Source organism: Lampetra fluviatilis, chromosome 20, assembly GCF_964198595.1.
Source record: "Lampetra fluviatilis chromosome 20, kcLamFluv1.1, whole genome shotgun sequence".
Taxonomy (NCBI): domain Eukaryota; kingdom Metazoa; phylum Chordata; class Hyperoartia; order Petromyzontiformes; family Petromyzontidae; genus Lampetra; species Lampetra fluviatilis.
Genome location: NC_136294.1, coordinates 3397804 through 3412797, shown reverse-complemented (window position 1 = coordinate 3412797; position 14994 = coordinate 3397804). Strand labels below are relative to the sequence as shown.

The window sequence follows — 14994 nt, the reverse complement described above, 5'->3', positions numbered from 1 at the left end:
GCCGGGTACGGGTACGGGTAGGCCGTGAGTCACTGGTGAGTAACTGTTTGTCACTCATTTCCCAAAGTCTTGTCTCTTCTCACAATTCAAGTTCCTAGAATCAACCCACCCGCGCCTGCAACATGTCTTCATCCCAGAGGTCGCAATGAGGTACCCGATACCCGTACCCTACCCGTACCCGGCCGGGTACGGGTAGGGTACGGGTACGGCCGGGTACGGGTACCCGTTTGGGACCCTGGTGCGGCCGGGTACGGGTAAGGAATCAAAACCCATTTGCGACCTCTGGTACAGAGTGGGGGCCAAGATGTCTCATATTCGCGGTGGGGAGATGTCAACTGCCTCGCCTTGTGTGCAGGAGGTTGTGGGTTCGATAAATCGTTGCCGAGACTTTTAAAGTTCCGTGTTTTTTGTCACTTGCGTAATAAAAATTACGGGAATAAGCCACTGACGACAATGCATTAACATCTGGTTTTCCCCTCTTCTGGTAGTGCACTCCAGCTAGTTGACTTGCAGGTCGCGTCTGGTGGGGTGAGGTGTGGGTATACCCACCTCTTCCAAGATGTCTGGCCGGGCTGTAAGAGTAATGCCGAGATCCCGTCTAGAGGGGCTTTCGATAGCTCCCCCCAGCGGAGGCCTATCCGTCAGCAGTGGCACGAGCGTGCACTTTCGTCGCTGCTCCTTTGCCTTTACATGTATATATCTATGCCACATTACGTATTTACAAAATATTAAAATAAACAATATAACATAGATTTCGATTTAAAGCTTTCCTGACTGCAGGGATTCATATTTTTGGTTCTTTCGGTAGTCATGTAGAAGGGAAATAATAAAATAACAAAAATAAAACAATAAAATTCTCACGACGTTTCGATTGCAAAACAAACAATCATCATCAGGTGTGAAAACCACAGTAAGAAAATGTTCTTGCTGATTGCTTGTTTTGCAATCGAAACGTCGTGAGAATTTAATTGTTTTATTTTTGTTATTTTATTATTCCCCTTCTACGTGACTTCACCGAAAGAACCAAGAATATAAAATAGTTTTTTCTTCTTCAGTTTATCCATTACTTTAAGCCATTGATTGAGCTTCTCCTCCAGCTGAAATGGCTTCTCAATTTACACATTGCTGTAAGGAGTTTATATATATGATGTTACCTGTCCAGTGTGTTTTTATTTATTTGCGTGTCCACCTGATCCGTACATGCAGGACGTGATTGTGGGATGGGTTGGGGGGGTTTGGAGTGCCCAATCACAAGCACTGTGCTGCCAAGCCAGCGATGTTGTCCTTAGACCGAGCAACTTTCTAAGGATTCCTTTCGGGACAGAATTTGTACCAACGCGACTCGCGACAAATCTAGCGACTTTCCTGGATGAGGGAAAACAATACGGATTTAAAAGCGATTCCAGGATTGTATGAAGCATCCTTGGCGAATTTTAGATGTATACTACTCATGGACTTGTCGGTGCCATTTTGTTTCTGTCTCGCGACTTTGCTCCCTTGTTGGCTGACTGACTTTCTCCGCTTTTAAGGAGTTGGCAAAACAAATGCTGGTCATGACTCCGAGACACCCCTTTGCCAAAGCCTCGTGCCAGGCTCGTTCAACTCAGACGTGGCTCGTTTCGACCCTCATTGATTGTGACAGGTGCTGAGTCTGTTGACCTCGTGGTGTAACCCGCATTGGCCTGGCTCTGCTTTATGTAAGGCGCTGGGAGTTAGTGGGGTCAGGGGAAGAAGCGTTACATAATCCACTGTCGCGGTTTTCAATAGCTCATTGCCACATGTGGTCTGTCCGTGGCTATGTTCGGTTGAAGGGTGGATGCTCTGTTATATTTTTTGGTTCAATAAGTATTCGCTTTTCAATGATTGAACAATGTGAAGTGAAAATTGAAGGCGAGCACTCTCTGAATAATAATTCTGATGACTATTCACGTATGTAGATTTTTTTTTATCGAATAGGATTCTTAAAAACAAACTTATTTATGAAAACCAATGCATGTATAATTGTATATACGTCTATGATTAGTAATGTTTTCAAGTTCAGTGTAAAACATTTAAACGTAAATACGTACGTATTGGTCAATGCCGCTCATACTTGGAAAATCCCATTCGCCACAGATTGACTGCCAGCTTTAGAATTTTCAATTATTATTCGTATTCAACAAATAAAAAAAAACACAACACCTGTATGGACATTATTTTCAGTCATCACTCAATCTTTTCTCTTGTGTTACCAATGCCAATGTTTGCGATGTGCAAGCGTGAATGTGCTTGCGAAGTAAACAATACTATTGGAATAACATTGGGAAACAGAAATTGGAACACGTGGATTATAAAGCACATGCAGCTAAAGATCAATTATTTTTACTGTGAAGCAAAGTAAGTGGGATTGGGACAGGACACGTCGCTCGAAGGGATGGTGGCCGCCGATATATTTGGTTTTTGCATGTCTCTCTTCCCGTGGTCGCGTTGATTTTTTTTTTCCGGGTCCTCCGGCTTTTTCTTCCACATTTAGAATCAATACGCCTTTGGAGTTTTTGGCTGCTGCTATATATTTTCACGTGGTGATAATAATCCACTTCATTGAGCCAGTATTTGTGGCCAGGTCGCATCTGAAAAGGATATACATAGCGCAATGGGCCTTACCTGGTAAAATAAATAAAACATCGTTAACGAATTAGTCGAGACTAACAGGGAAGTGACATACTCTTAGTTATTTCGGTAAAGTCACGTAGGTAAAAAATGAGATTAAAATTAATAAAAATAAAATAATAAAATCACGACGTTTCGGAGGCAACACAAGTCTCCGTCATCAGGTGGGACCGTCACAGCCAGATTTGCTGCATCAAAGATTTGATTTTCAGATTTGTCGCAGCAAATCTGGCTGTGACGGTCCCACCTGATGACGGAGACTTGTGTTGCCTCCGAAACATCGTGATTTTATTATTTTATTTTTATTAATTTTAATTTCATTTTTTACCTACGTGACTTTACCGAAAGAACTAAGAGTATGAATCCTTGTAGTCACGAAAGCTTCAAATCTATAAGTGAAGTGTCAGCCAAAGGAAGGGACACACTCAAGAAGAATGGCGATGGGAGAGATGGAGCAATGAAATAAGCTGGTGGTGGGCAGAATCTAAACGGCTTGCTGCATCGCGAGTCCACGAGAGATGGATAGCAGCTGCATCTTGTGAACACCTTCATCCAGCAGTGGATAGATCATTGCTGATGATGTAACAAATAATATTGCCCCGTACGTGCGTCGGAGCTGCTGTAGTGGAGGGGAATGAAATGTCTGGCTGGGTTAATGTCTTCGTAATTAACATTGGCGGTGCTCGTATTTTGCCGCTTTGCTGTTTGGTGCAGCTGATGTGAGCACAATGCACCGATGAATAGCGATCTTTGTCACTTTGATTGCTTGGCGCATTCATTTTTAATGAATTAACATTTCAGATTCAATAAATCACTATATTGATTTGAATGCATTGCTGGTGGGCTTTTTTTTTATTATTCGAGGCAACATTTTTCTTTTTTCTCAGTTTAGTGTTTGAGAAATGGCCCAGGAGGTGATTAATGTTACCAAATTTTAAAACAAAAATCACATCTGAGCCAGCAGTTACTGCAGAAGCAGCCATCGTGCAGTTTCTCAAGTGGGCTTGCCACACATCCTGATTTTCCCTGGATCGTCCCATTTTCGAGAAAGCTTTCCTGGGAAATATATGATCCTTCGGGAGACGTTAAAAGTCCCATGCTTTTGCCAGTTGCGTAATAATAACCACGGTACTAAACCACTCAAGACAATGCATTTGCATGTGGCTCTCCCCTCTTCTGTTAGTGTGAGATATTCTTTTTCCCATGATACATTAGGGATGCCACGGTGGTGAGATGTTAACTGACTCGCCTGGCATACAGGAGGTCGTGGGTTCGATTCCAACCCTGACCCCTGTTTTCCTCTTTTGTATGGATTAATCACAGCAGATTACATATGTAACTTTAGATTTGCTATCCACTCAATTGTATGTTCAGATGCAGAGTGGATCTCGCCCGTTCCTCCTTTAAAGGAGTGAAGACAGCGACAGCAGCGGAGTTTTCACGATGCCGGTCGATGGTTTGGGATTCGTGGCTGCACTCCCACATCGCCGAATCGTTGTTGCGCAAATTTGTGCATCATAAGGTGGCCGCATCGGCCACGTGGCCTGGTCCCGATTTGGGTGATGGTCGACCACTGGCAGCGTGGAAGGTTGAAACCGAGAGGTTCGATGGTAGGGTCCTGTATGAGATGTTTATTTTTGACGTCGGCTGCAGTCCAGACTTGCCTTTCATTTGTATTTGTGGCGAGGAGTGAGGCTGCTGTGATGCAGAAGGGGTGGCGTTATTTCAGGCGAACAGGCGGCACTTGGTTTACGTTGCGATGTATCGGAAGGTGCCGGTTTACGGGAATGTTTTGGTACTCCCAGACGGCCGCTGTTTCACGATGGATTTGCGGCAGAGTGACATGGGTAAACACTGGGAGCCACTGCGTCGGTGTCTGACGCCTGCTTCTGTATTTTGGGAGTTTGCATGTTCTCCCCGTGGTCGCGTGAATTGTTCTCCGGGTCCTCCGGTTTTTCTCTCCACATTTAAAATCAACGTGCATTTAGAGTATCTGACTGCAATATATTTCCACGTGATAAGCCACTTCGCTGAGCTATCATTTGTGGTCAGGTCGCTTCTGAAAAAGTGCTGTATAACTCAGTGGACCTTACCTGCACCTACGATTAGCTACGTACGGTGCGAATAAAGCTCAACATACATTCATACTTGGACAAATAAAATTAGTTTAGTTTAGTGTCGAGGTGGCAGCCGTGTTCTCGCTGTGCCTCCACTGCTGCTCCTCGTGTTGCTTTAAGTGCTGAGCTCAGCAAGGTAGCTCCCAAGGTTGGCACCCCTAGGGCATGCATTCCTCCATGCTGGTTCCTAAACTTGTCTAGACAACAAGCAAACATCGTTGGGCAGGTGGCGATGTGAAGGCATCTGCCTGCAGCTCGGCGTCGCACTGAATTTTATTTTAATCACCGTTGCTGAGCACAGGGCCCCAAAGGTTCGAAACGTCAAGCGACCAGCAACAAACAGCGACTGTCCAAGCTGTAACAGATAAGAGTGCAACGTGCACTCCTTGAAATTGAGGGAAGTGATTCTAATAACTTTGCAGCAGAGAAGACTCGAGGGAATTCCAAAAGTGGAGCAGTGTGAAGGGAGAAGCGGAGGGAGAATCATTGTGTCTTGCAGCGTGGTGAGTGGGTGAGTGAGTGAGTGGGTGAGTGAGTGAGTGAGTGGATGAGTGGGTGAGTGAGTGGGTGAGTGAGTGAGTGGGTGAGTGAGTGGGTAAATGAGTGAGTGGATGAGTGAGTGAGTGGGTGGGTGGGTGGGTGGGTGGGTGGGTGGGTGGGTGAGTGAGTGAGTGGGTGAGTGAGTGGGTGAGTGAGTGAGTGGGTGAGTAAGTGAGTGGGTGAGTGAGTGGGTAAATGAGTGAGTGGGTGAGTGTGTGAGTGAGTGGGTGGGTGGGTGGGTGAGTGAGTGAGTGGATAAGTGAGTGAGTGAGTGGGTGAGTGAGTGAGTGGGTGAGTGAGTGCGTAGGTGAGTGACTGGGTGAGCGAGTGAGTGGGTGAGTGAGTGAGTGGGTGAGTGAGTGAGTGGATGAGTGAGCGTGTTGTTGTGACGCATTAGCGTGGTTAGACAATGTGGGATGGGACGAAACGGACACTCTGTAAAGTTTACAAAGGCATAGCGTAGCACCTTCGCGATCATTTATGCATGATGAGAATGGCGCAAATATTTAACGAAGTTACTCCCATTGCTCTGTCCATGTAGCGTGCGACGCACAAGACGCCCCAACATCGGCACAACTTCCAGATTGCTTTCTGCCCCTGGCTCCGTTGCACCCAGGCTGAGACTGCTTCATTCGGGTGGCTGGCGCTACAGGCCCCCTTCTGTGCTTGATTTCCCCATCAGACAGAGGGCTACTGTGGAGCCTCTGCAGCGTGGGCAGCCTTCAGAAGTAGCGACGTGATGGCTGCTCCCACAGGGGTGTCCACAGAGAAGGAGCGGGGGGTTCAATTTTAGCTGGAGCCGTCCAGGGCTGAGATCAGGTAAATATCTGCTTTTACCAACAAAGCACCAGAGCAATCCATTGTAAGTCTGCGTACTATTGACTTGTATATTAATCAAGGTAATTGTTATTTACAGGCCTCCATGACATCATACATCAATATAGACTCGCAAAGGTAGTAATTTTCTGTCAAATCTTACACTATATTTTTCATAGAATAAGCTGAGTTGCAATTATGACAGTTGTCATATATTTGGCTAGACCACGATGTGTAGCTTTCTTCCGATTGAAATTTACCCCAATTTCCACCGCTGCCTTTATCGATTCATTTCCATATGAATTTGACATTTCTCATGGTAAACGGATGTTTAAATGATCTCGCGTGCAGGTGTTCAGCGGATTGTTGCTTTGCAGGACCGTGAGGAATGGCGACGGCTTTGGGGAGGCCTTCGTCCATGGCCGCCGACGATGATGATTGATGATTGATGATAATGATGACGATGATTCCAAAGTTCAATGTCTTTTCATTGTTTGAGGATAATGTCTATGGCTTTGACGGGTCAGCCTCAGCATTGGTAACGATTATGCGTGCGACGATTCCGTCGGCTCGTTAATTAACATCAACTTTGAGTTCCCAATACATGCATGCAGTGAGCTGTGTAAAATAAATCTAAGTATCTAAAAACATAGAAATCTTAAGGATTTTGTCGACGTTGTTTGTGATGGGTTTCACGTGGCCTTGCAGCCGCTAGAGGCTGCTACGTTTGCCACAATATCAAACAAAATGGGAATCTATTCCTGGAGGGGGTGGCGGTCTGGGGGGGGCAGGGGGGGATAGGTGAATGGCGACACCCCAAGTGATTTTACTGCCACACTGTGCACATGCGCCAACGGCTGGGCAGGGCACTGAGCCGTGCGGTGGCTTTTGGACATTTAAGGCTCATTCGTATTTTCTGTGATTTGCGTAGTTTAGTATTTTTTTAAAGGTGTCAGGCATCGAGGAAAAGATACACCGAGAGAGGGAGAGATAGAGACAGAGAAACCAAACCAACGTTCAACGCATCCTCTTGCTCTCCTCCACCCCCTGATGCTGGATTGCACGTTAACCAGAATTGTTAGAGCGCGGTGAATAGCGCCGAACGTGAACACACAGAAAGGGCTTTTTTTTTTTAAAGAAACAAAGGGCTGGCTGGCTTGAAATAGTGTGGGAAGGGCGGGCCTTCAGAGGCTTTTAAACAGAGCTTGGATGTCCGTAACGTGGCAATTTGATCCACGTATTTTGGCATTGGCCCCGTTTATTTTTTTATAATTTTCCGCGGTCCCATGATAGCGTCTCCCGAGGCCTCGCTCGAGTGTGTGGGGGCGCGTGTTGAAACACGCTCTTAAAAATTCCTCGGTTTTGTGTTTTTTGGCGTGTTGTTTATTTATTTATTACGTGTAAGCCGTCGGCCCCAGAGATCTCGCGGTGCCGCAAACTTCTCGTTTTTTTCTCTCTCTCTCTCTGGCGTTGAAGGGGGCACTGGGCAGGCAGAGCACGGCTCCCGCTTTGGTTACAAACGATGTAATTAATGCGATTTATGTTGCTGCTGCTTCGAGTGAGCTGAGCTGGGTCCGGGGTGTTTGTGAGGAGGAAGAAAAAAACTCTAAAAATCAGGGGAGAATTGGGGGGGGGGGGGGAAGTGAGCGTTGTGGGAAACCGTCACGAGGCAATTGGCCGAACGAGACAGACGATGCCAATTTCTTTTGTTGCGTAATACAAATTTAGTTAGTTTTTTTTCCCCCTACCCCACAAAATGTTTCCCCTGAGCCAAGTCCCATTCGACAGGATTCAGGACGAGGTAGTTCTTATCGGAAGAGCAGTCTAGTGAGCGGCATCGTAGCACCGCACCTTGCCGATGAATGTGAACGCAACGTTTATTTGTTTATGCTGCAGCCCATTGTGAGTTGGCCACGATGCGCTGGATAGTATGCGTGCCTGCAACACCGCTGCTGCTTCAGTCGCAATCCACGGAGTGTTCACATTTGATCGATTTGATGCTACGGTTAAAGCAGTCCACGGTTTCAATTAGGTTCCTGTGTCTTTATCGATGTCTATCTTATCTGTTCAGAGTCGTGTGTGGGGATGAAACAACCGAGGAAGGAATATCCAATACGATTTAATGAGGTCCGCTTTTCTGCCAACGTATCTGGAATTTCTGTTGACCGTATGTGAATGGCAATGAGATGTTTTATATTGTTCCAAAAATGCGTTCGAAGAAAGCCAATCAAAATGGTCAGCGTTCAGCTGACCTGATCAGTGTTAAATCCATAATTGCAATCCAGAGGTTGTCGGTTCAGTTCAATATCCCGGCACGGCAGCTGAAGCAGTGGACGCACCACGGTTAGTCAATGGGTAAGTCCCAAAGACAACTGGTCAGCGTGAACGAGTAGGCGAAAATACCACGTGAAGGGGCATGAGCAGTTTACCTCTTTTACATAATGCGTGTTAAAAAAAAGTCAGCGGTTGCAACACTTATATTCAATCCACGAGGAATGTAATGCCCACTCGAAGCATCTGCAGGACTGCAATCCACGGAACTTGTCCTTGATAGTGCAGCCGGTATCGTTTTAAAAGTGTCAGAGGGAACGTATGATTACAGACAGATAGAGGCCGGAGGGGATTGATATCCACCGATGATACTCTGTTTGCCCAAAGAACATGTCTGGGTATGAATTTCTTTCTTGAGTATAAATGTTTTTTTTTCTAACACAGTGCCAATTCTTTCTAAGTATAGCAACGTAAAAAAAAATTAAGAAAGGTGATTGTGGTCGATTCCAGGTTCTGCAGCATCATGGATATGTAAAGTAATTGATGGTAAAGGTGCAGCCCTGCAAAATTTTGCTCACACCGCTACAGGCTGAACAGCTTCTCCAAGGGTGCCACAGTGGCCAGATGTTAAATACCTCGCCTGGTATGCAGGAGGTCATGGGTTTGATTCCGACTTCGACGCCTATATATTTGGAGTTTGCATGTTCTCCCCGTGGTCGTGTGGAATTTTTCTCCAGGTCCTCTGGTTTTCCCCTCCACATTTAGAATCAACGTGCGTTTAGTGTATTTGGCTGCAATAAATGTCCACGTGATAAGCCGCTTCGTCGAGCTATTATTTGTGGCCAGGTCACTTCTGAAAAAGAGCTACGTAGTCAACTTCTTGGTTCTTTCGGTAAAGTCACGTAGAAGGGAAATAATAAAATAAAATAAATAAAAACATTCTCACGACGTTTCGGCCACAACGCAAGCAGCCGTCCTCAGGTGAAGAACAGGTCTGTCGTCATTCAGACGCTGTCTTTCCGACAGACCTGTTCTTCACCTGAGGACGGCTGCTTGCGTTGTGGCCGAAACGTCGTGAGAATTATTGTATTATGTTTTATTTTTATTATTTTATTATTTCCCTTCTACGTGACTTTACCGAAAGAACCAAGAAGATGAATCCCTGCAATCACGAAAGCTTTAAATCGAGAGCTACGTAGCTCAGTGGATCTTACCTGATAAAATAAACATCTAGTTTTTAGTTAACTTGACGGAGCCCCTTTAGAGGGTATTTTTAGCCTACTCCTTCATGCTGGCCAGAGGTCTTGGAAGAGGTAGGAAGAGGAAGAAGTGCCAACACTTTACCCCACCACACTTGACCTGGCAAACGACTACCTGTGGCGTAGACTCCACATGTATACGTCGGTTGTGTCAACGGAGTTGGGTGGCTGATTTTAGAAACGCAGCAGCTTCCCACTAACATCCATGTAACGTATTAAGTCAATTGTGATGTGTTCCAGGTACTGTAGCATAATCGCCATATGTCACTAAGTAGCTCTCAGATGTGTTTTGGGGTTGTATTGCGTGTTGTTCAGCGTGATGTCCGACGTTTCGCTCCATGCACTGGCAGGTTCTTGCAGTGCAGTGCTGGAAGCTTCCATGGGAACTGAATTGAAGAAGTTCCCAGCATATGAAGCGAAACGTCGGACAACGTGCCCAACAGCACGTGGTTCTACCCAAAACCAACACGGAAGTTTATTGAGGAAATATTCAGTTCAATATTCGGTTCCTCACAAAGCTCCCAGCACACGGAGCGAAAAGCACATGTAGCAGCACGTGTAACAGTACTCGGTGCAACCCGAATAAAACAACGGATAGCCGATACAGCAACACAGCATAAACCTATGCAGTGGTGTTACAAATTGTTTTTTTTTATCCCCGTAGGTAATTTCAGGTTGCTGGTAAGGACAGGCTACTGCGATGTGTTTGGCAAGCGTGAGCTGTCAGTGAAGCAATCCAGCTGGCCGGCTGCCTCTTTAGAGCGCGTGAGGGTGAAATGTAATCTGGAATAGAGCCCGACTAAGCCTCCCTGTAGCAACCACTACTGCAGATGTCACTGGGATTGCCTTCTGCAAACCTGTGCGCGTACATGCGATGTGTGCCAGCGGCCGTTTGCCAACACATGTTTGGAATAGTTTGAGCTTAATTAAAAAAAACATCTAGTCATGTAATTGACTATTTGTAAAAAATAATCATGCACGGGGGGGGGGGGGGGCATGGTGAAGACATATATAGAATGAAATACTAACAAGGAAGAAAAACCATGAATATGCATCGTTCAATTATTATTATTATTGAAATGCTTCTTCTGAATAATCCGCTGATGGAAGAATTGATTTGCAAGGGTGTCTAGGGTGTCGACTGATACGTAAACAGCAACACGCATGTACCAACATTGTATGTCTATAACTTACAAAGTACGTGTTTACTATGGAAATAACATCACACCCAGTCGAACGCATCGATAAACACCCTGGCGCACACCACCATATCACGTAGAATATTTCTGCGGGCTGTAGCAGTTTCAACAAAATATTTTAATACTGGTAGGAACCTCCTGGTTACACCAGCCCACAGGGGATTATTGTGTCCGTCGTGCAGGGAGGGGCTGGGTGGGGAGGGGAGGGTGGGGAGGGGCTGGGTAGGGAGGGTGGGGCTGGGTGGGGAGGGGAGGGTGGGGAGGGGCTGGGTGGGGAGGGGCTGGATGGGGAGGGTGGGGAGGGGCTGGGTGGAGAGGGTGGGGCTGGGTGGTGGGTGGGAATGGTGGCGCTGGGTGGGGAGGGGCTGGTCACCCCGTGGTGCCCTTATAAAACTCAACGTTTAACCTACTCACGCCGGCTTGTGCCCGCCCTCACAGTCGGGCATATTTGCGGAATACACCACGCCGCCGTTGACCCTGGCCATTGACCGAGCAACCCAACGTTCCTACCAGCTCCCTCCGCAGGAATGGGTTTACATCGAGCCCCGTGGCACATTACGGGTGTGTTGGAGATCGCTCCACATTGAAGCGTCTACCGTCTTCTGAGCGAGAGGAGTGCCCGTTTAGATTTCCATCCCAACGGAATGTTACATTGCTATGATTGTTGGGACCAAACGGCAGCCTGTAGCTATTGTTGGAGTTCAGCAATTGGCACCATTTAAATGTGTCCACGTGTAGTTATTGGATGCCCAGTGAGCCAGACTTCTATTGTGATGCGATCTCTATTTGAGCTGTGAGATATAATCTGCATAGGGAGTTGTAGACACGCGGTATCGACGTTTTTTTCCCCCTGTAATAATGCCTGCGGTGGATTCTCTCATGCTTTGCAACAAACCTTTGTCCTTGGGTGTATTTATTTAGCAGTAATAACGACATCATGCATACTAACATCATTCTGAGTGGAGGTGCATGCTTAGAAGGCTTCTCCATGGAACTATGGGAGCAAAAGCATGAACAAATGTTAATTAATTATGAATAATAATAATATATAACGGTCCATGCGATAACCAGTGCATCACCACTCTTCACAGGCCTTTCGTATTATGCTTACCTTATGTAGGCCTCATGTTTACTATGGGATTTTCGTGTTATCCACGATACATTTTTTATTTGTGGCACTCATAAAAAAACCGTATTCTTGCAGACACTTAGTAACCGTCATTTTTGGTTTCATTCAACCGTCACATTTTTTCAAGTCGATTTCTTTGCAAAACAGAAAAGTCACATTCATTCGAAAGTCTTTGCCGTCTCATTAAGAGTACTTTGCTGTTGTTACAGGTGCTTGGTTTGGACACTGCGGAAAAAAGAACCCAGTTGTTCCGCAGTTCCATGAAGCCTTTGCTAAACGTCCACAAGCCAGAAGAAGGCAATTGCCTTTGATTTTTGCGCGGAGGGCAAAAACTCCTCTCAGCGGTTGAACCTTGAACCGGGCGATGAACAAACCCGGGCACTGGAGCAGAGCGGAAGGCAGCGAAAGCCCCGCGCGATGAATGAGGCATTATTGTGACTCTACAGAATGACGCGCGGCACGTCAAACAATGATTGTCGGTGTCGCTTGAAGTGAATCATCATGATATATCCCGGCCACTGCCCTGTCTGGTCAATGTGACGCATTCATCAAGGCCTCTTTACAACGGCATGCTGGGTAGTCTATTGTGGGTATTTGTGCGTCTGAGAGCCTTTCTTCATGCGTGTGTGTGAACTGCTTTAAGTGTTGAATAATATAGCCCACGTGTATATGAAATACGTAACCTCACGTGATAAAATACTTTTCCGATGTAGATTAATAATGAACAATTTACACACCTTTTTTTAAACCCACTACTCGATGATCGACTCTCCACACACCGTGTTGGTCATGAGGTTTGTTTGACCATACTTCACCCTGCCGGTCAATGCAGGTTGGCAAAGGGGGGGATGTCCAGGGCTAGTTCATATATCTGATATTAGCTGTGGATGGGCGTCAAACTTAGGCCTCTCTGGGTTCATATAGTAGTGCGCTATCCAAAGCGCCACCGTTCCCCGATTATATACAGAAAGTGGTATTGAAACAAACATTTTTAATTGATACTCGACTAGCCTCTGTATTTGACAGGCGCAGAGATGTTCTTTTACATCTTCGATCGTGCCACAATTGAGCACTTTAACCCGGAGATTTCGCGAGCGAGATAAAAAAAAAAGAATTCGCCGAACCTGTCCGCTCCTAAGCCGCAGTGAAATCAGCGCGTTGGTTGGGTGGCTTGGGCGCTCGGCATGGGAGACCAGCCGTTTGCGAAGTGAGTGTCTTCCCCGAAAGCGAACCTGCACACGGCAAAGAAGGCAGCTGCCACGCGTCGTCGGGGGGATCACGGTCTGCGGGGCTTCGTGGTTCTTCCCCCATTTGTTTATCCTCGAAGAGTAGCGTAGCTGTTGAAAGCTTCAGCCAAACTTGACGCACCTGTGCGGCGTATTAACCAGCTGATCCACCTCAGGTTCGTACAGTTACAACAGCAGTTTCCTCAATATCAGAATCTTTATTTCTCCTCGAGGAATCCGAGGAGCTATAAAGCTTTAACACACATGTCCAGTAGGGGCGGGTCAGAACGTTACTACAACAAATAATTCAAAACACGACGGGAGTGCAAAGTATAGGAAAGGTAAACAAATCAGCTAACAAAAAAATTGTAATAGAAGTAAACAATTGTTTTATCTTCTTTTTCGGAAGCTACCTGGCCACAACTGATAGCTCAATGGAGTCGCTTACCACGTGTCAATTTAGAGCAGCAAATAATCTAAATGAATCTAAACACATGTTTCAATAACCCCCCACAGCTTTACTCATAGCTGCAAACGAATGCACAAAAGTTGAATCGGTATGCCAGAGCCTCACTACAACGCCAGTTTTCACAAAGTCAACAACTGTGCTTCGTCAAATGTATGACTTGGGCTAATTTTTTTTAAGTGAAATTGCATCCGATTGCTATTGACATTTCCAAAAGAATGTGCAATTGTTAGCGAGAAAGACCTCTCTGAGTTGTGACCAGTTCTAGATCGACTCAGCCTGAAATGAGTACCTGTTGAAATTGTGTAAACATTGGGGAGACAAAGGCGGCCAGGTGTGGTGCTACCGAAACCGCACCCTCGTGTACTGTGTTGTCCTTCATAGGTGCTCGCTAACTGCACTTTCCCCAACAGTCTGTTGAGGCTGTAGGGTGGCGGGATCTTTGTCTCTGTTCATGTGTTCATGTATGTGCGTGTGCGTGTGTGCTGTGGTCCCACAGGGAGACATCCAACAGCTGCTGTTTGTGGCCGATCCACGCGCCGCATTCGACTACTGCAGCCACTACAGCCCGGACTGCGACCAGCCCCTGCCAGAGCTGCCCCAGTCCCAGGATCCAGACCTTGACGAGGTCAGCCTTCGGACGCTTGCTCATCTCGTAATCAACGTCGTCATCATTTATCGTTCATACCGCGCCTCCCGTACGCAATTAAAAATCTATGAACGGCGGTTGTGTTCGTGGGCCTGTCTCCTGAAGTCTTTGAGTCGGTGGTCTGAATGACAAACTGGCCACGCAATCAGCTCGCTTGAGCTGGTGGTTTACGTGTTGGCTGACAGCCGTTATACGCGCAATGTACATCGGTGCGTGCTGCCACATCTCACTGCCTCCCATGCGGTACAACATCTCGAGGCATTGGAACAAAGGGGTATTTGAGGTAATTGCTCAGCAGGGAAGTGACAGCAGGCCAAATATGGCACTGTGTTCAACGTAACGCAACACGGGAAATTTACACAACAAATGAGAATAACCGGCCAGGTGGTTGCTTCGTGGGAGAGGGAGGGGTTCTCAAGGTTGAGAATTGAAACCCTGTTTAGTGGGTGGACTCAGCCTAAGGAGGATTTCAAAAGTGGTTGTCCTAAAGGGAGACTCGCACGCCCCATTTCGGAATTGGGGATTTTCGTCACTGGCTCAGGGCATCAATGCTCCATCGAGCAGGAAATCATTTTGTCTTGGGCTTAAACTCGAAATTATGAATTTACGTTGAAAATAAAGCCTTAGCGTTGGTGCAACTTTATGATAAGTGTCTTATTTTTCCTCTCTCGCT

At 46.4% G+C, this 14994-nt stretch overlaps 1 protein-coding gene across 2 annotated transcripts in view; it reads left to right on the top strand.

Annotated features, from left to right (window-relative positions):
- Positions 1-14994, top strand: part of LOC144937854 (collagen alpha-1(XI) chain-like) — a 165442-nt gene that overhangs the window by 30757 nt on the left and 119691 nt on the right. For both annotated transcript variants that reach the window (XM_078865375.1, XM_078865374.1), the window contains exon 5: positions 14172-14300. In XM_078865375.1, the coding sequence (XP_078721501.1) occupies positions 14172-14300 (129 nt within the window). The remainder of the gene's footprint in view (positions 1-14171; positions 14301-14994) is intronic.